The following is a 22,944-nucleotide window of genomic DNA, read 5'->3' as shown; positions in this document are numbered from 1 at the left end:
GAAAAACCGGTTGAAACCTGAAGCAGCCGATTCTCAGGGTGGCCAAAACCCAGGGTTTCACTGTATACTTATTTAAAAAATAAATGGGTGGATACAAGGATTATTAAGAGAGAATGACTTTTAAATCTAACCTAATCTGAAACATAACACATTTGGAGTAAGTCATAATTTTTTTCTAGAATTGTTATATTTAATGGTACACAAGAAACTATGAATGAAAGTATTTAGCAACTTTAACATTCTGTTTAATTAAATTAAGAGCCTGATATATATCCTGAGTATTTGAAAAGTGACAGAAATTTTAAGTTGCAATAGAACCTTGGTTAATATTTCCCATAAGAAATAATGTAAATCCAATTAAGCCATTCCAGACACCCAAAAATATTAACAGAAATTACATTTTATAGAGAATAACTACAGTTTTACATACAAACTAGAGTATATGAAAACCGAGATTCCACTGTAGTCAAGTACAGTGGTCCCTCAATAATCGTCCGGCCTGAAAGTCGTCCATTTCGAAAATAGTCCTGCTTTTTCGTCAAAATATTGGCTCACAAATGGTCTGGTAACTCGCTAATAGTCCTTCGTCCCGGACACGTACTCACGCTCTGAGCCGTCTCGGCCTTTCCTTCCCAGCCAGTGTGCCATTGTTTACCAGTGAGCGACGGTCCCCTCACGTGCTCCAGCGAAATATTTCATAATATTCCATTTATTTTAGTGCTTGCAAGTTATTTAAGTGATAAATAAGCTACCATGGCTCCAAAGAAAGCTCCTAGTGCCAAGCCTTTGGTAAAGAAGGTGAGAAATACGATTGAATTTAAGAAAAACATCATTGAACAATATGATAGTGGCGTACGTATGGGCGAACTGGCGACGATGTATAACAAATCCCGTACAACCATATCTTCCATCATAGCCAAGAAAAAGGAAATCAAGGATGCTGTTGTTGCAAAGGGGGTAAATATGCTGACCAAAATGAGATCACCAGTACTCGAAGATGTTGAGAAATTATTGGTGTGGATAAATGAGAAACAATTAGCAGGAGATAGTCTTATGACGTCGCTTATTTGTGAAAAGGCTAGGCAGTTGCATGACGATTTGGTAAAGAAATTGCCTGCAACTAGTGGTGATATGAGTGAATTTAAGGCCAGCAAAGGCTAGTTTGAGAGATTTAAGAAGTGTACTGGCATACACAGTGTGGTAAGGCATGGTGAGGCTGCCAGTTCGGACCACAAGGCGGTTGAAAAGTATGTGCATGAATTCAAGGAGTACATAAACAGTGAAGGACTGAAACCTGAACAAGTGTTCAATTGTGATGAAACAGGCCTCTTTTGGAAGAAAATGCCAAAGAGGACCTACATTACTGGCATTAAGAAACAGAGAAGAGAAGTAACCCCAGAAAAGCAATTGGTACCCGAGGTGTTGATGGAAGGGAATTTCCCTTCCAAACAGTAAATCATCCAATCTGTCTCCTTCTCCAGTCTTCTATACACAAAGAAGAATCGCCAATAAAGGTAAGTGTTATTCTGTTAATGTTTAATTCATCATTTCCCATTGTATTGTTTATGTACTACATCTATATTTCATGTAAAAAAAATTTTTTGTTTTAATACTTCTGGGTGTCAGGAACGGATTAATTGAATTTACATTATTTCTTATGGGGAAAATTGATTCGTAAATCATCCATTTCGATAGTAGTCCCACTTCCAGGAACGGATTATGGACGATTATTGAGGGACCACTGTACCTACAAGGATAGTCATATTAGAAAAATGTTAGTAATCCATGTGCTAAATAATTTAAAGATGATATACTTCATTAGAGCAAGTAGCTAGTAACCCTTTCTCCTGTATAAATTACAAAACTTATAAAAGAAAAACTTGTTTTTCTCTTTAGGTCACCCTGCCTCGGGATATGGCCAGTTTGTTGAAAAAAAAAATTTCATTAGAAAATAGCATAATGTAGACTTCGCTGTTATTGGTATTAGGTAAAGATGTAATTTTTTTTCAGTGCTGGAGGAGCGACAAAGGACAAGGGAGTTAAGATACTCACACCCACCGAGTGAAGACTATCTCTTGAAGTGCCGAGAGAAGGAAATGAGAAAAGAAAATGTTTCTAGCTTGTTTTGTAACAGCATAGGGCATCTGCTGTTATTAACATTGTTAATAATAATTGCAAGCAGTGTTAATGTGGAAGAGCGCTACAGACTAAATTGGTCTATATATTCATCTCTAGAGAATGGGTCATGTCTAGAATCAGCTCGTTTTGTAGATGCATGCAAGAGCATAGGTTCAAACAGTGACTCTTGCAACCAACAAAAAGATAAAACCTATATGGGATTTAAGGATATTAAAAGTAAAGAAGATTGGTGGAAGTGGGCATATTCAGAACTTCTTGCACTCACTTATAATTCTGACAAAACATTCAGTCAGTACAACATTTTTTGTGACTCAAACAGCATTATCATTGGAATGCCCAGAATTCGTAAATATGACATTGGCTCTGAGGAATGTGATGCAAGTAAGGTTAAAATCAGTAACAATAGGTCCATGGCAGACCTCTTGAGAGTGAAGACTTGTTTTCCAAATTATGTGGATGAAGTAGCCCACCTTTTCAGCTTCAAATCTACTAAGGATAAAGAATATGAATGGGATGCACACTTCCTGGCTATCACCTATGGACAGTATGGTCATTACAGCTACACTTCATATAAACAGTCTCTAGCCACCTCCCGTTTTAGTAGTTTGCTTATGCTTATGGTTCTTCAGTCTAGCAACTGGATAGATGAAAACACAACACGAGCAGTGGTCACTGACTTTGCCCTCTACCATCCTCAAACACAATTGTACACAGCAGTTACTTTGCTGGCAGAGTTCCCATCCCTTTCTGGAGTCAAGGTAAATCATCAAAGATTGTGCTTTCTTTTTAAAATTAATCTGTGTATATTTGTATATTATTTAAAGTTGGTAATCAGATTTTCTGATGATTATCTAACAATATTGATTACATTTACCATTATGTGACATTGAAATAGCATTGTCATTAAGACAAAATTATTTATGAACTGTAGTGTTGCTGTACAGACCATCACATTCATGAATTAAATATTGTATGACAATAAAAAACTGAATTTTTACCAAGTAAATATTTTCAGTACTGTTAATGTATCAGCGTATTAGCATTTCTTGTCCTATTTATCTTGATAAAATTTAAATGAAATGCCGAAAGTGGCAGGGATTGTGATTAATGTATCAGTGCATTATTTTGCATCACCGAGCCATCTTGTAATTACAGTACACCTCTCCTCGCTTAACAGAGTTTCGTTCCTAATACCTCGTCGATAAACGAAGGAGCATACTATAATGGTATTGGGTTTATGTTAACCATCTTTGATATTGCTTTAATGTCGCCCTTGCACCATTTATAACATTTTTAGTATATTTTTAAATGTTTATAGAGTAGTGTACTGTATATTGTAATAAACAGAATAGAGGAAATCAGCTCTAATATACATTATTTAGGTATGCATACTGGTCAGAGAGCCCATCGTAAATCCGAGTTATCAGTAAACAAGTACGTCACTAAGTGAGGAGAGGCTGTACTCTAAAGCTTCTAAAACAGTATATTGTCAGAAGTTTACAAATGTTTATACATATCAATATTCTGTAGGTCAAGACGAGTGTTTGGTCAACCCACATTGAGAGATACAGTGGGATGCTGTGGTCTGTATGCATGCTGGCTGAGATCATACTACTGGCAGTAGCTATGCACTACTTGAATAAAGCTGTAATTTACATACACACTTGTCGGTTCAGGTAAGAAATTGTATTTCCATTTTAGTTTTTTTACGAAAATGAATATTTCTATGTTACCTGCCCTTCTTTTCTTTGGATCAAATCAGAATGCCTCCTATTTCCCTTGACATGACTCTATGGGTTTAGCACTCTACCTTGAATTTAATATTATTAATTTTTTCCAATATAACATGTTGGTACATATCTTCATGCTGGATGCTGTGAGTGACCCCTACATCATCTTCCATCCATCCTAGACATATACACACATTTGTAGATAAGTAAACAGTTTCTTACCTCATTATTTTTATAGATTACCTGATTTTTTTTAACACTCCTGTCAACTTCCTCAGAAGTAAGGTGACCTGACAAAGAAGAATGCATATTTCTGTCACTCATTCAATCACTGCCTTGCCAAAAGGATACCAACATTACAGTTCAAATGACTCTCCAGACTGTAACATCCCCTCCTTCAGAGTGCAGGCACTGTTACTTCCCACATCCAGGACTTATATCCAGCTGACTGGTTTCCCTGAATCCCTTCATAAATATGACCTTGCTCACACTCCAACAGCACATTAACTCTCAAAACCTACTCACCACTGTCTAACACATTCACACAAACCTACTGCATATTTAAGCTCCTAGTACTCAAAACCCCCTTTACTTTCTCCCTCCAACCTCTAGCCCTCTTTCCCTTCACACCAGATTTATATGTCCTCCTAGTCATTCTGTTTTTCTCCATCCTCTAAATGTCCAGACTGCCTCAGCAGCCCCTCCTCATCCCCCTGAAAATTTTTTTGGTAACTCCACACCAATTCCTAATCTCTAATATTTGAGTTCTCTGCAAAATATTCACACCACACACTGCCCTTCAAACACTGCATTTCTCCTGCCTCCAACCACCTCCTCACTGCAACATTCAAAACCCATGCTTCACACCCATACTCACACCTATACTCTGGTACATTCCTTTTTTTGGCTCAGTGGATAAAGCTCTTTGTATCCACAGATGCCTCCACCTTTTCACCTTTGTTAATTCTATTGTTCACCTCATCTTTCATAAGAACCATCTGTTGACAAGTCCACTCCCAAATATCTGAATATGTTTAGTTCCTCCATGCTCCCTCAGTCCAGTCTAACACCTGACTCTCATTGACTATTTTTTTTTTGATACTCTAATCACCTTACTCTTTCCTAAGCTTATTTCCTTTTACATACCCTTTCAAATTCGCTTAACAATCTTTGCAACCTCTCCTCCAAATCTCCCAAGAGAGCCACATCATTAGGAAAAAGCAGCTGTGACAACTGCTACTCTATACCATATTCATTGTCTTTCAATCTCGGGCTTCTCCCTAACACCCTAGCATTCACTAGTTTCTTAACATTGGCTCTCTCCCACTGAGGCAGGGTTTTCTCCATCACTGAACACTTTCGCCATCATTCACATATAATCACTGTCTTTGCAGAGGTGCCCAAATACGACAGTTTAGATGTCAGTCCAAACAGCCAATATCCCACTTCATTTACAACCACATTAATGAATATGCTAAACATAGTGACATCACACATCTCTGAAAAATAACCTCCCTCTCTGCTGCATGTTCTACCCTACACCTTGCAATCCATACCAAAAACTCTTTACTGCTTTAAGTAAGCTACTACCTATTCCATTTGTATTCAAACCTGAAAACAAATTTATTTGTCAAGGTAGATATACATAATGTGTCTAACCCCTTGACTGTCACAACCCCCAATCCTGAAGTGTCTCCTGGTGTTGCAAAATTTAAAAAAAAAAAAAAAAAAAAATTCTTATGAAATGATAGAGAATCTTTTCCCGATTGTAATGACACCAAAAACACAAAATTTGATGGAAAACTGACGGAATTACGCTCTCGCGAAGTTAGCGACCTCGGCGATATTTATAAATCGGATATTTCACCCACTTTGAGCCCTACTTTTGGCTAATTCCATTGTTCCAGTCGACCAAACTCATAGCTATTTCTTTAGAACTCCATTTTTTCTATCAATTGAGTACAAGAAACTGCCCATTTACCGATTTCAACTACCCAATAACGTGGTCAGAAATTTGCAATGTAGCCATTTTCACGAAAATTAAAAAATATGACAATTTCAAAATAAGGTCCAGAATGAACAATGCAGACATTCCTGACTCTAAAATAACATTTTCTTTGTTCATCAGTCACGTCTCCAAGCCCCTCTGATATTACTCTTGCTTTCTATTTTGAATTTTTATTCAAACAAAAAATAGAAGATTTACTGTTATGCAGACTACTGCAATACTGTAATAATTGTATAAATAACCTCAAACCAAACAGCCAATATCCCACTTCATTTACAACCACATTAATGAATATACTAAACATAGTGACATCACACATCTCTGAAAAATAACCTCCCTCTCTGCTGCATCTGACTCAATCTGAAAGATAGAGAGATGCCCTCTGAATGTCACATACAAGGCTATAAATTATTCCACACTGACAGGGTCAACAGGAAAGGTGGTGGAGTAGCGATGTATGTCAGAGACAATTTAATTTGTTGTGTTAGACAAGATATTAAATTAGAAGCGTCAGCCACTGAATCTGTTTGGTTACAGCTTCTCGAGGGCCGAGAAAAACTAATTTTGGGTGTGATTTACAGGGCCCCAAATCTTGATAGGGAGTGCAGTAAACTTCTATGGGACGAAATTTGTAAGGCATCTACATACGAAAATGTTGTGCTAATGGGAGATTTCAACTATAGACAGATTGACTGGAGCAATTTGACAGGAAATTTAGAGTCAGGTGACTTTCTTGATACGATCCAGGATTGTTTTTTAAAACAGTTTGTGACAGAGCCAACTAGGGGAAATAACCTCCTTGACTTGGTTCTTGCCAGTAGGGAAACACTAATTAATAATCTTGAGGTTAATGATGAGCTTGGGGAAAGTGATCACAAATCACTCAGTTTTAATATATCATGGAATTCCCCTAATAATGGCAATCAAGTCTCCGTCCCTGACTTTCGCTTGGCTGATTTCATAGGACTGAAAAATTACTTAGGTGGGCTGAACTGGAATGACCTGACTAAGGGTCAGGTAGGTGGTGATGGTTGCCGATATGATGCTTTCCAGGGCATAGTTCTAGCTGCTCAGTCAAATTATGTTCCAAATAGGGAAATCAGATCAAACAAAAATGATCCTAAATGGATGAACAATAGATTAAAATATCTGATTGGTCAAAAGAGAGGCATATATAGGCAAATCAAAAGAGGAGAGGGGCAATTGAGAAATCGATATATTCAGTTAAAGAGAGAAATAAAAAAGGGAATTAGAAAAGCAAAAAGAGATTATGAGGTTAAAGTTGCAAGAGAATCGAAGACTAACCCAAAAGGATTCTTTCAGGTATACAGAAGTAAGATCAGGGACAAGATAGGCCCACTCAAAAGTACCTCGGGTCAGCTCACTGACAGTGATAAGGAAATGTGTAGAATTTTTAACACATACTTCCTCTCAGTTTTTACACAGGAGGATACCAGCGATATTCCAGTAATGATAAATTATGTAGAACAGGACGATAATAAACTGTGCACTATTAGGGTCGCAAGTGACATGGTCCTTAGGCAAATAGATAAATTAAAACCTAACAAATCCCCAGGCCCTGATGAACTGTATGCAAGGGTTCTAAAGGAATGTAAAGAGGAGCTTAGCACACCTTTGGCTAATCTTTTCAACATATCACTACAAACTGGCATGGTGCCAGTTAAGTGGAAAATGGCAAATGTGATACCTATTTTCAAAACAGGTGACAGGTCCTTAGCTTCGAACTATAGACCAATAAGCCTAACCTCCATAGTGGGAAAATTTATGGAATCAATAATTGCCGAGGCAGTTCGTAGCCACCTTGAAAAGCATAAATTAATCAACGAATCTCAGCATGGTTTTACAAAGGGGCGTTCCTGCCTTACGAATTTATTAACTTTTTTCACTAAGGTATTTGAGGAGGTAGATCATGGTAATGAATATGATATTGTGTATATGGACTTCAGTAAGGCTTTTGACAGGGTCCCACATCAGAGACTATTGAGGAAAATTAAAGCACATGGAATAGGAGGAGAGATTTTTTCCTGGATAGAGGCATGGTTGACAAATAGGCAGCAGAGAGTTTGCATAAATGGGGAGAAATCAGAGTGGGGAAGCGTCACGAGCGGTGTTCCACAGGGGTCAGTGTTGGGCCCCCTGCTGTTCACAATCTACATAAACGACATAGATGAGGGCATAAAGAGCGACATCGGCAAGTTTGCCGATGACACCAAAATAGGCCGTCGAATTCATTCTGACGAGGACATTCGAGCACTCCAGGAAGATTTGAATAGACTGATGCAGTGGTCGGAGAAGTGGCAGATGCAGTTTAATATAGACAAATGCAAAGTTCTAAATGTTGGACAGGACAATAACCATGCCACATATAAACTAAATAATGTAGATCTTAATATTACGGATTGCGAAAAAGATTTAGGAGTTCTGGTTAGCAGTAATCTGAAACCAAGACAACAGTGCATAAGTGTTCGCAATAAAGCTAATAGAATCCTTGGCTTCATATCAAGAAGCATAAATAATAGGAGTCCTCAGGTTGTTCTTCAACTCTATACATCCTTGGTTAGGCCTCATTTAGATTATGCTGCACAGTTTTGGTCACCGTATTACAGAATGGATATAAATTCTCTGGAAAATGTACAAAGGAGGATGACAAAGTTGATCCCATGTATCAGAAACCTTCACTATGAGGATAGACTAAGGGCCCTGAAACTGCACTCTCTAGAAAGACGTAGAATTAGGGGGGATATGATTGAGGTGTATAAATGGAAGACAGGAATAAATAAAGGGGATGTAAATAGTGTGCTGAAAATATCTAGCCTAGACAGGACTCGCAGCAATGGTTTTAAGTTGGAAAAATTCAGATTCAGGAAGGATATAGGAAAGTACTGGTTTGGTAATAGAGTTGTGGATGAGTGGAACAAACTCCCAAGTACCGTTATAGAGGCCAGAACGTTGTGTGGCTTTAACCCTTTGAGGGTTTTCGTCGTACTAGTACGTCTTACGCGTAGGGGTTTTTGACGTACTAGTACTCATAAATTCTAGCGGCCTCAAATCTAGTGGGAGAAAGCTGGTAGGCCTTCATATGAAAGAATGGGTCTATGTGGTCAGTGTGCACAGTCTAAAAAAAATCCTGCAGCACACAGTGCATAATGAGAAAAAAAAAACTTTGACCATTTTTTTTTAATAAATCAGCGACTTTGCAGTGTATTTTCGTATGGTATTTATTGTTGTATTCTAGTTTTCTTGGTCTCATTTTATAGAATGGAAGACATATTACAGAAATAGAGATGATTTTGACTGGTTTTACAAAGAAAGGTGCCTTGAAATTGAGCTCAAAGTAGCAGAAATGTTCGATTTTTACCAAACTTCAAAAGTAAACAAATCGTGCCAAGCGTGCAATACACGTCAACTGGTGAGTCTAATATTCTTTCACAAGTGCACCAATAATATTTATACCATTTTTTACACTAATGCAGTAGTCTGCATAACAGTAAATCTTATATTTTTTGTGAAAATAAAAATTCAAAGTGGAAAGCAAAAGAATATAAGAGGGGCCTTGAGACGTGAATAATGACTAGAGGAAATGTCATTTTAGTGCCAGGAATGTCTTTCTTGTTTATTCTGGACCCTATTCGGAAATTGGCATCTTTTGAAATTTGTGTGAAATTGGCAAAATTGCTAAATTCTGACCACTGTACTGGATAGTTGAATTTCATAAATGAGTGGTTTCTTGCACCCATTCGATAGAAAAAATGGAGTTCTAGCGAAATATTCATGTTTGTTGTCGACTAGTACAGTGAAATTGGCCGAAAATGGGGCTCAAAGTGGGCAAAATCGCCGATGCGTAAACATCGCCGAGACCGCTAACTTTGCGAGAGCATAATTCCGTAAGTTTTCTATCAAATTTCAAACTTTTGGTGTCTTTATGATCGGGAAAAGATTCTCTATCTTTTCATAAGAAAAAATAATTTTTTTTTTTTTAAATTTGGCCGACCCTGAGAACGAGTTTCGGAGAGGGCCTGTCGACCCTCAAAGGGTTAAAGATAGGTTGGATAGATACATGAGTAGATGTGGGTGGGTGTGAGTTAGACCTGATAGCTTGTGCTACCAGGTCGGTTGCCGTGTTCCTCCCTTAAGTCAATGTGACCTGACCTGACTAGGTTGGGTGCATTGGCATAAGCCTGTAGGAGACTTGGACCTGCCTCACATGGGCCAGTAGGCCTTCTGCAGTGTTCCATCGTTCTTATGTTCTAAACCATTCATGACTGCATATTAGAATGGCTAGTTGGACATTTATTGGACAATGACATCATTTGTTTACTTTTGAACATCGGCAAAAATCAAACATTTCCCCTACTTTGAGCTCCATTTCAGGGTTCTTTTTATAGTAAAATCAGTCAAAATCACCTCTATTTCTATAATATGTTTTCCATTCTATCAAATGAGACCAAGAAAACGAGAATGCAACCATAAATACTATACGAAAATAGACCACAAAGTCAGTATTTTAATTAACCCTTTGACTGTCGCAACCCCCAATCCTGAGGTGTCTCCTGGTGTCGCAAAATTTAAAAAAAAAAAAAATTTATTTTTTCTTATGAAATAATAGAGAATCTTTTCCCGATTGTAATGACACCAAAAAAACGAAATTTGATGGAAAACTGACGGAATTATGCTCTCGCGAAGTTAGCGACCTCGGTGCTGTTTACAAATCGGCGATTTCGCCCACTTTGAGCCCTATTTTCGGCTAATTCCATTGTTCCAGTCGCCCAAACTCATAGCTATTTCTTTAGAACTCCATTTTTTCTATCGATTGAGTACAAGAAACTGCCCATTTACTGATTTCAACTACCTAATAACGTGGTCAGAAATTTGCAATTTGGCCAATTTCACGAAAACTAAAAAATATGACAATTTCAAAATAAGGTTCAGAATAAACAATGCAGACATTCCTGGCTCTAAAATAACATTTTCTTTGCTCATCAGTCATGTCTCCAGGCCCCTCTGATATTACTCTTGCTTTCTATTTTGAATTTTTATTCAAACAAAAAATAGAAGACTTACTATTATGCAGACTACTGCAATACTGTAATAATTGTATAAATAACATCAACCCATTCATGACTGCATATTAGAATGGCTAGTTGGACATTTATTGGACAATGGCATCATTTGTTTACTTTTGAACATTGGCAAAAATCAAACATTTCCCCTACTTTGAGCTCCATTTCTAGGTTCTTTCTATAGTAAAATCAATCAAAATCACCTCTATTTCTATAATATGTTTTCCATTCTATCAAATGAGACCAAGAAAACGAGAATGCAACCATAAATACTATACGAAAATAGACCACAAAGTCGGCATTTTAATTAAAAAAAATTGTCGGAGTTTTTTTTTCTCATTATACACTGCGTGCTCCAGGATTTTTTTTATATGGTGCACACTGACCACACAGACCCATTCTCTCACATGTGGGCCTACCAGCTTTCTCCTGCTTGATTTGAAGCCGCTAGAATTTGAGTATATATACATCAAACACTGTACCTCATAAGACGTATATATACGACCTCGACAGTCAAAGGGTTAAAAAGACTAGCAGCAATCATATAATATTGAAGAGCAAAAAGGCACTACACCATGACTGGAACAATACACAAATAACCCTCACATGAGAGAAAGAAACTTATGACGACATTTCTATTCGATTTGGACCATTAACTAGTCACACTAACACATGAAGGTAAGGGAGTCTTTATATATTGGCTCCCTTACCTTCATGTATTTGTGTGCCACTAGTTAATGGTGCATGCAGATTATACCCACTGTGTTATGAATTGCCTGTAACAGTATATACTGCCATAAAATTTGTTTCTTAAAATTCTAATACCCCAGTTACTTTTGAATGTCACTTTTATATTCAGTTACCACTCTACCTCATAATCTTAATTGTGTTTAATATCTACAGAATCTCTCTCTCTCTATTATTATTTTTTATTATTATTTTATTACTTCTACTTTATCAAATATTTGCAACTTACCACGTCATTGCCAATTTTATTTTAATTGTAACTTACCATAGCATTATCCTATTCAACTATTACTGCCCTATTTTATTTTATACTTTATTGTTAACTTTCTATTATTGCCCTTTTTTATTTTATACTTTTAGACTTTATTACACAATTTTATACTTTTCTTGCCCAATTTTATTTTATACTTTATTGTCCAATTTTATTTTAAACTTTTTATTATTGCCCTATTTTATTTTAGGCTTTATTACCCAATTTTATTTTTTATTTTTCTTAACTTATTGTTGCCAAATATTCAAGCTTGTATATTCAACTCCAACTTTTTTATTATCTTGTGTACCATCTTACAATCATATTACTTACAACTATATCATTGCCATTTATTTATTTTTTTATTATACTTTTGGTACTTTAATTTGTAATTTTATCTTATCATTTTATATCTAGTTATATTTTAGTTCATGTAAACAACATATACAGTGGACCCCCGCATAACGATTACCTCCGAATGCGACCAATTATGTAAGTGTATTTATGTAAGTGCGTTTGTACGTGTATGTTTGGGGGTCTGAAATGGACTAATCTACTTCACAATATTCCTTATGGGAATAAATTCGGTCAGTACTGGCACCTGAACATACTTATGGAGTGAAAAAATATCGTTAACCGGGGGTCCACTGTATTAGCCTTAGTGCAATTACAAGTGATAGTCTGGTGCTATTTTAATTGGTAATTTTATCTTATTAGTTTATACTTAGTTGTACTTTAGTTCATTCTAGCTCAATACATAGTCAACACCAAATTCATTATATTTATTAGTTACTACACTCTATCTGACCAGTGTGCATTAGCTATATACTTGTCCAAACATCCCACTACTACAGATATCAGTATTAGAACTCACCACACTATACATGATATAAAGAATTACTATTTAAACCTAAAAGATGAATGATCACATTGACCCTGATCTAAACCTACATATTCTGACACCTAATCAAAATTTATTGAAAAGTAACTGCCTTTATTACACAGCATCACAAGCCAGCACTATCCTAAATACTGCTAAAAGTCTAACAGTTCTTAACTACAACATCAGGTCCTTAAGCAAACACTATGATGACCTCTTGGCACAATTGATATCTACCCAGTACTAGGATACACAGCAATCCACAAATGCAGACCATACCAAGTTGGCGGTAGTATTGCAGTCTATTACTCTACTGAACTATCTTGTATTAGCACCACTTGCTATAATGATAAATATGGAGAATATATATTTGCTAATTTTACTGTAAAATCCTTAAGACTCCTATATAACAGTCGGTGCCATTTACCAGATGCCCCACTCAAACATCCCAAATTTCAGTGAGAAATCAAAGACACGAATAACAAACAGACAAATGAACAAGCACCACCATCTCTTAGCTGGTGACTTCAATATCAACCTTGGCCTACCAGATGATCAGCCTGTAACTGATTTCATCAACAATATGAACAACACACTTCTCATACCAACAATAACTAAACCAACCAGGCTGACCGAGACAAGTACAACCATAATTGACCACATATGGACCAATATACTAGCCCCCCTTAAATTGGGGATAATCACAGACAGCACTACTGACCACTACCCCACCTTCCTCTTAACAAACATTAGTAAACCACCACTGGAATACAACAAAGTTTCATTTAGACTCCATGACGAGGCCTCAATAAGTAATTTCACAGCAGAACTAGAGACTGTTGACTGGCCTACAGAATTCTCCAAGGCCAATGGTATTGACGATTGGACAGACATATTTCCGAATAAATTACTTAGGCTATACAACAAACATTGTCCTATAAAAACGAAACAGATCACAAATAAACGGTTCGGTTGCCCATGGCTAACGAGCTGCATACTGAAATCCATTGGTAAGAAACACCAATATGAAAAGCAATATAGACAGGGCTTGATACAAACACTATTCATCAGTCCTCACCAAACTGATAAAAAAAAGCCAAACAATTGTACTACTTCAGCAGATTCACTGAAACAAGAGGAGATATAAAAAAGGCCTGGAAAACACTCTCTCAGATTCTGGGAACCTACAAACTGAATAAAAACTAAGGATATTGTCCTAAATAAACCAAATGAAACACCACTGCATCCCATTGATACAGTTAACAAGATAAATGACTTCTCAACCATAGCATTTAATCTCGCCAGTAAAATCCCAGGTACCAATGCCCGTGCACGTGATTACTTAGATGGGAATTTCCCAAACTCCTTCTATCTTGCACCTATTGAGCGCACTGAAGTCACCACGATTATTAAGTCATTTAAAAATAATTCAGGGAATCTGTCTCACATCCCACCATTATTGTACAAGTGAGTGGCCCATGTCCTCTCTCATGCTATTTCATTACTTTTTAACAAGTCACTAGAAACTAGCGCTTTCCTGGCACTACTCAAGACAACAAGGGTTACACCAATACAAAAAGGTGGTGACCCCATAGATGTAACCAACTACAGGCCAATATCAAATTTACCATTGCTATCCAAAATCTTTGAGAAACTCGTGCACAAGAGATTATATTCGTTTATAACAGCACAAAACATACTCAACCCCTGCCAATTTGGCTTCAGAAAAAATAAAAGCACAAATGATGCAATTGTAAAAATGCTAGATCTGCTTTACACAGCACTAGAAAATAAGGAATATCCATTAGGACTTTTTATTGACCTAAAAAAAGCTTTTGACACAGTAGACCACGGCATCCTACTCCACAAACTTGACCATTATGGTATAAGAGGCCATGCACTTGCATATTTCAAATCCTACCTTACTAACAGGTATCAGTACGTCACCATTAAAGACTCAGCCTCATCAACATGGCCACTTGATACTGGGGTACCACAGGGAAATGTCCTTGGTCCCCTGCTCTTCCTCTTATACATCAATGATCTTCCCAACGTATCACAACACCTGAAACCCATTCTCTTTGCTGATGACACGACTTATGTCATCTCCCACCCAAATCTTGCAACACTCAACACCATTGTTAATGAAGAGCTACTAAAAATATCTACTTGGATGACAGCCAATAAACTTACACTTAACACTGACAAAACCTTCTATATTATGTTTGGTAACAGAGCAGGTGTTGCAAAACTTAACATTAAGATCGACAACACTCTTATTGCCAAACATGATGAGGGCAAATTTCTAGGCTTGCACCTCAACAGCAACCTGAATTTCAGCACTTATATCCAACACATAACAAAAAAAGTATCCAAAACGATTGGGATCCTCTCTAAGATATGTTACTACGTGCCACAATCAGCCCTTCTCACACTATACTATTCACTCGTCTATGCCTATCTCACCTATGCTATTTGTGCTTGGGGATCGACTGCAGCAACACACCTAAAGCCAATAATAACCCAACAAACAGCCACAGTAAGAATAATCACGCAATCCAATCCCAGGCAACACGCCCCCTCCCACTCTTCATAGATCTAAACTTACTCACTGTACAGAACATCCACACTTAATACTGTGCAACCTACATTTACAGAACCTTAAATTCCACTATTAACCCTGACCTAAAACACTTTCTTGATAGTTGTGACAGAACCCACAGGCTTAACACCAGGCACAAAAATCTCTATGACATTCCCCGTGTCCGGCTAAACTTATACAAAAATTCAATGTATATAAAAGGACCTAAAATCTGGAACACCCTACCTTAAAACTCTAGAACTAAGGACACAATCATCACGTTCAGAAATCCTTCTTTGTTTCAACACACCAGCCGTATATACAGGAATATATACAGGAGAAGGGGTTACTAGCCCCTTGCTCCCGGCATTTTAGTCACCTCTTACAACATGCATGGCTTACGGAGGAAGAATTCTGTTCCACTTCCCCATGGAGATAAGAGGAAATAAACAAGAACAAGAACTAGAAAGAAAATAGCAGAAAACCCAGAGGGGTGTGTGTATATATATATATATATATATGCCTGTACACGTATGTGTAGTGTGGCCTAAGTGTAAGTAGAAGTAGCAAGACGTACCTGTAATCTTGCATATTTATGAGACAGACAAAAGACACCAGCAATCCTACCATCATGTAAAACAATTACAGGCTTTCATTTTACACTCGCTTGGCAGGACGGTAGTCCCTCCCTGGGTGGTTGCTGTCTACCAACCTACTACCTTTAACTTTCAGAAATACCATTAGAAAACCTTCTATCTCCCTGACACACCCCACCATCAGCTAATTACATGAAAACCACCTATTCTCTTGTATCATGCACACAAAAAAAAAAAACCTAGACCTCCCCTCAATATCTGTGATTCCCCATAATTCACACTTACACTCAACCAGTTGACTATAAAAACATTGAAATACGTAATAAAACTATTACCTAATAAATCTAAAACTAGTTGTAAGTTTGCCTGTGATACTCCAATATAGGAGCTTCAATAGAAACTATGTATCATACCAAGACAAAACCATTCACATTGCTAAATTTTCAAACTGTAATGCAGTTACTTAGACTTATAATCAATATGCTTTATAAACTGTACCAATATAGAGTATTGAATTAATCTTAGTCTGCCCAAAATGCCTAGTTATGCTAGGTGTGATAGTGGCCCTCTCTGTAATTAGTATTTTATAATATGTAAACCACACAATATCCTATAAAATGTAAAACCCCCAGTGTAATCTTTGCAGAGAATAAACTTGATTGATTGATGTTGAACTGAAATGTCATCATACATTTCTTTCTTCTATGTGCAGGTTATTTGTGTAATAGTTGTTTATCATGTGGAGATTTGGTTGATATTTTTTAAAATATAATTGTATGTTGTGTGTACAATGTTAATATTTAACCAATGATTTCAGGATCTGGAAGTCATTTTGGGGAATATTGGATATATTTATGACAATAGTGAGCTGGAGTTACATAGTGTGCCTCATGTTACGTGTTGACATAGCAGAAGATGCGTTATGGCAGCTGAGAGTTGCTTATTTCCAGAAGTTTGTCAACCTCAAGGGTCTAACAACATGGGACAACGTAAGTCATGTTGCAAGATATAAATGTTTAATTTCTGAACATTAAAAGAAAGGAATGGTATAATGTGTTAAGAAAATAAATTATTACTTAAAATATAACTTTGTTTTGCCTGAAAAATGGACATTTACTTGTTATTAATTTGTTTCCAGATCCTGCATGCACTGATCGGAATAATGCTGATGCTACATCTTCTGCGATGCTTGTGTCTCATGCAATATTTGCCTCGTTTGCGATACCTTGGACTCATGCTGGCCACTGCTACTAAAGATGTCTCTGTAATCAGGTATAGAATTAACTCTCTTGTTATTCATCTGCATCTACCAATAGACATTTTTTTTTTTAGAAGAGTTTTGTCATTTTTTTCTATTAATACATTTCCCACTGAGGCAGGGTGACCCAAAAAAGAAGAAACACTTTTATCATCATTTTCTCTATCACTGTCTTGCCAGAGCCATACCTACACTACAGAATTATAATGATACATAAATTTACTTATAATGTCAGAACAAACTTCAGATGTGTTACATCGGCAAATTTAAATATTTGCTAAGAGTTCTCACAAGGAGCAGGTTCCTTGCTAAGTTTTAGTCAAGAATCAATAATGATTTAATGTAATGGAAAGTACCTTCAACAAAGGCCCATTTGTTTTCCTAGATTAGATTGAGGTATTGCTATTTTCCTCAGTCTATTCACTGTATAAACTTAGTGACTACTTAATTAGGTAGACCCTTCTAGTACTCGATAGGGCTCTATTTTGCCCACAGAAAAGCCTGTATTCTTCATAGTGTTGATTCAACAAGGTGCTGGAAACATTCCTTAGAGATTCTGGTCCATATTAACATGATAATATCACTTGGTTACTGTATGGAGGCAGAGAAGTTAATTCCAAGGGGCAGCAGAAACAATAGGAAGACCAGAGTAAGCCAGTGGTTTATCCGGAGGTGCGGAAGCCAAAGCCAAGTGTGTTAGAGCATGAAGAAATTATAGAAAGCAAAGAATTTTTGGCTGAATAGGCAGGATGAATTCGTGGATTCATGTTTATGCCAAATTTTGACTCTACCATCTGCATGTTGAGGCAGAAATTGCGATTTGTCAGACCAGGCAATGTTTTTCCAATCTTCAGTTGTCCAGTTTTGGTGAGCCTGTGCCCACTGTAACCTCAGTTTCCTGTTCTTATCTGATAGACATGGAATCTGGTGTAGTTTTATGCTGGTATAGCCCATTCACTTCAAGATTTGATGTATTGTACTTTCAGAGATGCTCTTCTGCATATCACTGTTGTAACACAGTTATTTGAGTTGATGTACACTTAAGTATTCTCTTCCAGAGGTTCTGTATAATTGAAGCATGTGTAATAATGATTTGGAAAACATTTAAGTCAGTGAGGGGATGCATCTAGCAGACACATGCAGGCTCAGTAGGCTTCAACAGGAAGTGGTAGAAGTCATGTATCCCTTGGCCACATTGTACAGGTAGCCAACATGTAGAGTATGCATATGGAAAAACTGTGGCATGTTGTACCCAAAATTCACATGGTGTTTGAGTGTTTAAAGATTTATAATGTGCAATATCAAGTTATTTCTGCATTACATAATGTTTTAGTTACATTTTTAGATTGTATTATAATATTTTGAAAACTAAGATTGTATGATATTAATGTAGATAGTATCATCGGTTCATGTATGAGTAAGGCTATTCAGACATAGTGTCAGGTAATATAGTGCTTTGTTCTCTCATTTTTTTCCATGCCACAGCCATTATACTGAACAAAGTTCAATGTCAAACTGATGTCTTGCATGACACTTTAGATGTCTTAATACTTAATCATGACACTGGGTCTCTTAATGCTTCAACATGAACTTTTTGGATCTCTTAATACAGGTCTGCCATCACTAATCCGGCATCATTTAGACCTGTAGTATGCCGGATTATTGAATTTGCCGGATTACAGAGTGGTTAGGTTAGAATACACTTAATTAACATATCATTAGAGACTTTCTGCAACATCTTCCTCATTTTCATCACTGCTTCCTCCTCCACTGGCTTACTGCTCTGGATTTACAACCAGCTGCACAATTTCTGAGCCAGTATAATGATGAAATCTTAAATTATGCTAGCCAAAATTAGTGCCGAATTACTGATGGAACCGGATAACTGATTGCCGGATTAGTGATGGCCGACCTGTACTTCAACATGAACACTATGGATCTCTTACTACTTCTACATGACACTTTGACTCCCTGAATACTTAAAGAATTGATTGTTAATAAATGTTACTGAACAATAAACTTGGCCTGTTTTGTAACAAAATGGTATTCTAGGAATGAAATATACATTCTTACTACAGTGGTATTGTAATGTAAAAGAGAAGTGGGAAATGGCCCATGTGATAAAAAAAAGGAAAAATGGAACTTTGCCCTTCTACACAAGACACTAGTCAGGATTCATTATGAATGATCACTTTCATGACCTTGCTTTATTGGCCAATGTTATTGTATAAGTCAGTGATCTGGTTTGTAAATAAATGGTAGTGTATGCGCTAATCATGAATGAGCAATAAAAGATGCAGATTAGCCACAGGGGGAATCAAATGATAACTCTAGGCCTTTAATGTTACATCAGGATCTTGCAATACCCTCATTACACGGTAGTTACGTTCCTGAAAATGCTGTGTTAGATAAATCCATGTTATATATAAACGAAGAACTTACGGGAAAAATGGGGTTATGTTCAAGCCCGCCCCCCACCCCCCAAAAAAAAAAAAAAAAAACTTTTTTTTTTAGATATCCGGATCTTACAAAAATAAAAATGATAATATTGTTTTTGTTGCTTAAGACTACAAATGCAACAGAAATAATATTATTTACCTTAAATTGTGGTTGCTGGTGTATGTCAGTGATTGTGAAGAGAATGGAGATGCATGGTGTGGCCCTACTGGACTGAAGTGGGTGGTTGTTGGTTGGCAGAATTGAATGGTTGAGGCTCTGGTACAAAAGTCGATGGTTGTATTAATTTTGTAATGGAACTCTGGCTTCTTTTACCCTACAGTACATTATACATTATTCCAGAATCTTGGTACTGCCAGGTTGGAGTCAGAGTCCATTGATGCAGCTAGTTTTTTCATCACTTTTCTTGTGTAGTTACACTTGAATGACTTAATAACTCCCCAATCCAGTGGTTGTATTAAAGATGTTGTATTTGGAGGTAAAACTACAACTTTTACATGTGGGGTCACATCCAGCAAAGCTTCTGAATGAGTACAGGAATTATCAAGAATGAAGAGAGCCTTGAATGCAAGGTTCTTGCTGTGCAGGTAAAAATTGACTTTAGGAATAAAGTGATGCTTAAACCAATCAATAAATATTTTCTCTGTCATCCATGCTGACTGGTTTGACCCCCAAATTACTGGTAAGGTGTTTTTGTCTACACCTTTCAAAGCACGAGGATTCTTAGAGCAGTAAATAACCATGGGCTTACACTTGAAATCACCTGATGCATTACCACAAAGGAGCAAGGTGAAGCGATCCTTTGCTACCTTGAAGCCCGGTGCAGCCCTGCAGAGGCAGTGGTCTCACCCACAGCAAGGTGGCAGCCTAAGCTAGGGAAATATCCTGCAGGTGATGCTCCAAATTTTTTCCCCTCCTGCAAACCAAACCTTGCTAAGTTAATTTTACAAAGTGTTGTATAAAATTATGGCGCAATTTTTTAATGGTGTAATAACCAAAACGTGCCAGATAAATTCATGTAATATGAGGGTCTACTGTATATTGCAGTGAATCTGTCTAGATTTCCTATTCATTTTGCAACATTGCAAGCTTCTGATGTGTAGATTGCAACATAAAAGGCCTACAGCTATCATTCAACTAGCTCTGTGGTTATTTTACATGGTGATATATGTTTGATAAAATGCAAGTACTGTAGTCATGTGTACTGGTTTCCTAATTTTTGTGAAAACTTGCAAGAAATCATGAATGTCAATGTCCTGGGCTTCCGGGTTTCAAATTAAACTGTTGTAAGCCATATTTATTACTAATGAATATTGACTGGAATACTACATACAACATTGAACATTTTTTTCTCTCAAGGGGTGTTCCTTGATGCCAGTGAGGCTCTTTATCCAAGAATTAGGCCTGATTTTTCCCTTAGATTGAACCTGATTGCTTCCCATTCCCCCCGTTCCCATCCCAAATGCTGTATGATCCCTCTGGGTTTAGCACTTCTCTCCATGACTAATAATAATCTAAATATCTTCTAAATCTTTTCTTCTTTTCTGGGTCACCCTGCCTTGGTGGGAGACAACTGGTGTTTAAAAAAATATTTGATATCCATAATATTATAATTAATTACTGAATGTGAAAAGGAAAACTTAAATTTTTCTTTTTAGGTCACCCTGCCTTGGTGGGAGATGGCCCGTGTGTTAATTAAAGAAAAATATTATAATTAATTTATTTTATTGATAACAGCATTGCCCTGGGTATCTTGGTGATGGCCTGCATGTTGCTGGGACATATGTGGTTCAGCCCAGTACTGTGGGAGTTCCACACACTGATGCAGACTTTACTAACACTCTTCAGAATGACATGGCTGCGTTTAGATTTCCTCAAAAGTAAGTCTTGCTTCTAGATTCTTAGCTAATTTGCCTATTTCCATTTTTTTTTTCTTTTCAGAAAATTAAATTCCTTTCAAAGCACATTTCATAATTTTTTTTATTTTATTTAAAGAACTCTTTGTTGTGTATTTACAGTAGTTTTTATTCTAAAACATACCATATTTATGTTTAATTAAAATTTATTTTATTTCATTTAAACTGTTTGATGTGTATGGACGATAGTTATTGTACTAAAACATGCCAGATTTATGTTTAACTTTAAACAATTCATTATATTACAGGTGTGGAACATGAATCAAGATACACAAAATTCTTGGGGTATTTGTTCTACCTGATAATTTACGTTTTTCTGTACCAAGTGGCTAGAGCTCTCTTTGCTTCGGCTTTCCTGAATGTACGGAAATCACATGTTTATAAACCAGGGTGAGTTATATTCTTGTGTGATCATATGTTTATTGATGAATAATAAGAAACTAAGTACAAAAAAAACGAAATCACAAATGTACATAAAACAGGAGACACGTTAAATTTTTTTTTAACTTAGCCTGTCAAAATTAGTACTGTAGGTGCAGAACTAAATGAGTTGAAATTTTAGCATTAAACATTTGCTTATAAAGAATCTTTTAGAGCATTTCTCTTTCTTTTTCTTTCTTTTTGCTTTATAAATGCTGCTTCTTATTCCCCATTCCTTCTCCAAAATATCGTAAAAAAGGGTACAGTAGGGCCCCACTTTACAGCGTTTTGCCTTACAGTGTTCTGCTAATACAGCAATTTCAAATTATGACCAAAATTTGCTATACGGCATGCAGTCTTTCAAATACGGCGCGCCCAACCTTGTTTGTTTACATTCTCTGTGAGCACATCTATTATGTCTGGAAACTTGCCAAAATTTCGAGTGTTTTAAAGTTATTGTGTATTTTATATGTACTCCGATAATTATGCTTATGTGTACCTGTACCTAAATATACTTACACACTGTGCTGGCATGTAGGTACACATTAAAATTACTAAGAGTCTCTCTACTCGTGACGCCATAGAAACACTACGTAATAATAATCTCTCTACTCATGACGCCATAGAAATACTACATAATAATTATCTCTCTTGGGCACATTAAATGTCTTATTTTACGTTAAGATAGGCATTTTCATTAATCCATCTATGATATTTTCTTCAAAATTATATAAGAAACATGTTACATAGCATATAAACATTATACATACACCCACAGAATAAAAATTGACATAAATACAGTGGACCCTCGACCAATGGCATTAATCCATTCCAGAGAGCTAGCCGTTAGTCAATTTTGCATTTAGTCGAATTAATTTTCC

At 36.6% G+C, this 22,944-nt stretch overlaps 1 protein-coding gene across 2 annotated transcripts in view; it reads left to right on the top strand.

Annotated features, from left to right (window-relative positions):
* The window catches only part of LOC128704203 (uncharacterized), a gene marked incomplete at its 5' end in the record, with an annotated part of 80,594 nt that overhangs the window by 42,085 nt on the left and 15,565 nt on the right, over window positions 1-22,944 (top strand). For both annotated transcript variants that reach the window (XM_070099054.1, XM_070099055.1), the window contains 6 exon segments: window positions 2,011-2,897; window positions 3,670-3,815; window positions 16,830-17,001; window positions 17,151-17,284; window positions 21,465-21,607; window positions 21,892-22,033. In XM_070099054.1, coding sequence (XP_069955155.1) covers window positions 2,011-2,897; window positions 3,670-3,815; window positions 16,830-17,001; window positions 17,151-17,284; window positions 21,465-21,607; window positions 21,892-22,033 — 1,624 coding nt within the window.

This window comes from Cherax quadricarinatus, chromosome 66 (assembly GCF_038502225.1).
Source record: "Cherax quadricarinatus isolate ZL_2023a chromosome 66, ASM3850222v1, whole genome shotgun sequence".
Classification (NCBI taxonomy): Eukaryota; Metazoa; Arthropoda; class Malacostraca; order Decapoda; family Parastacidae; genus Cherax; species Cherax quadricarinatus.
This window is presented reverse-complemented; position numbering and strand designations above follow the sequence as displayed.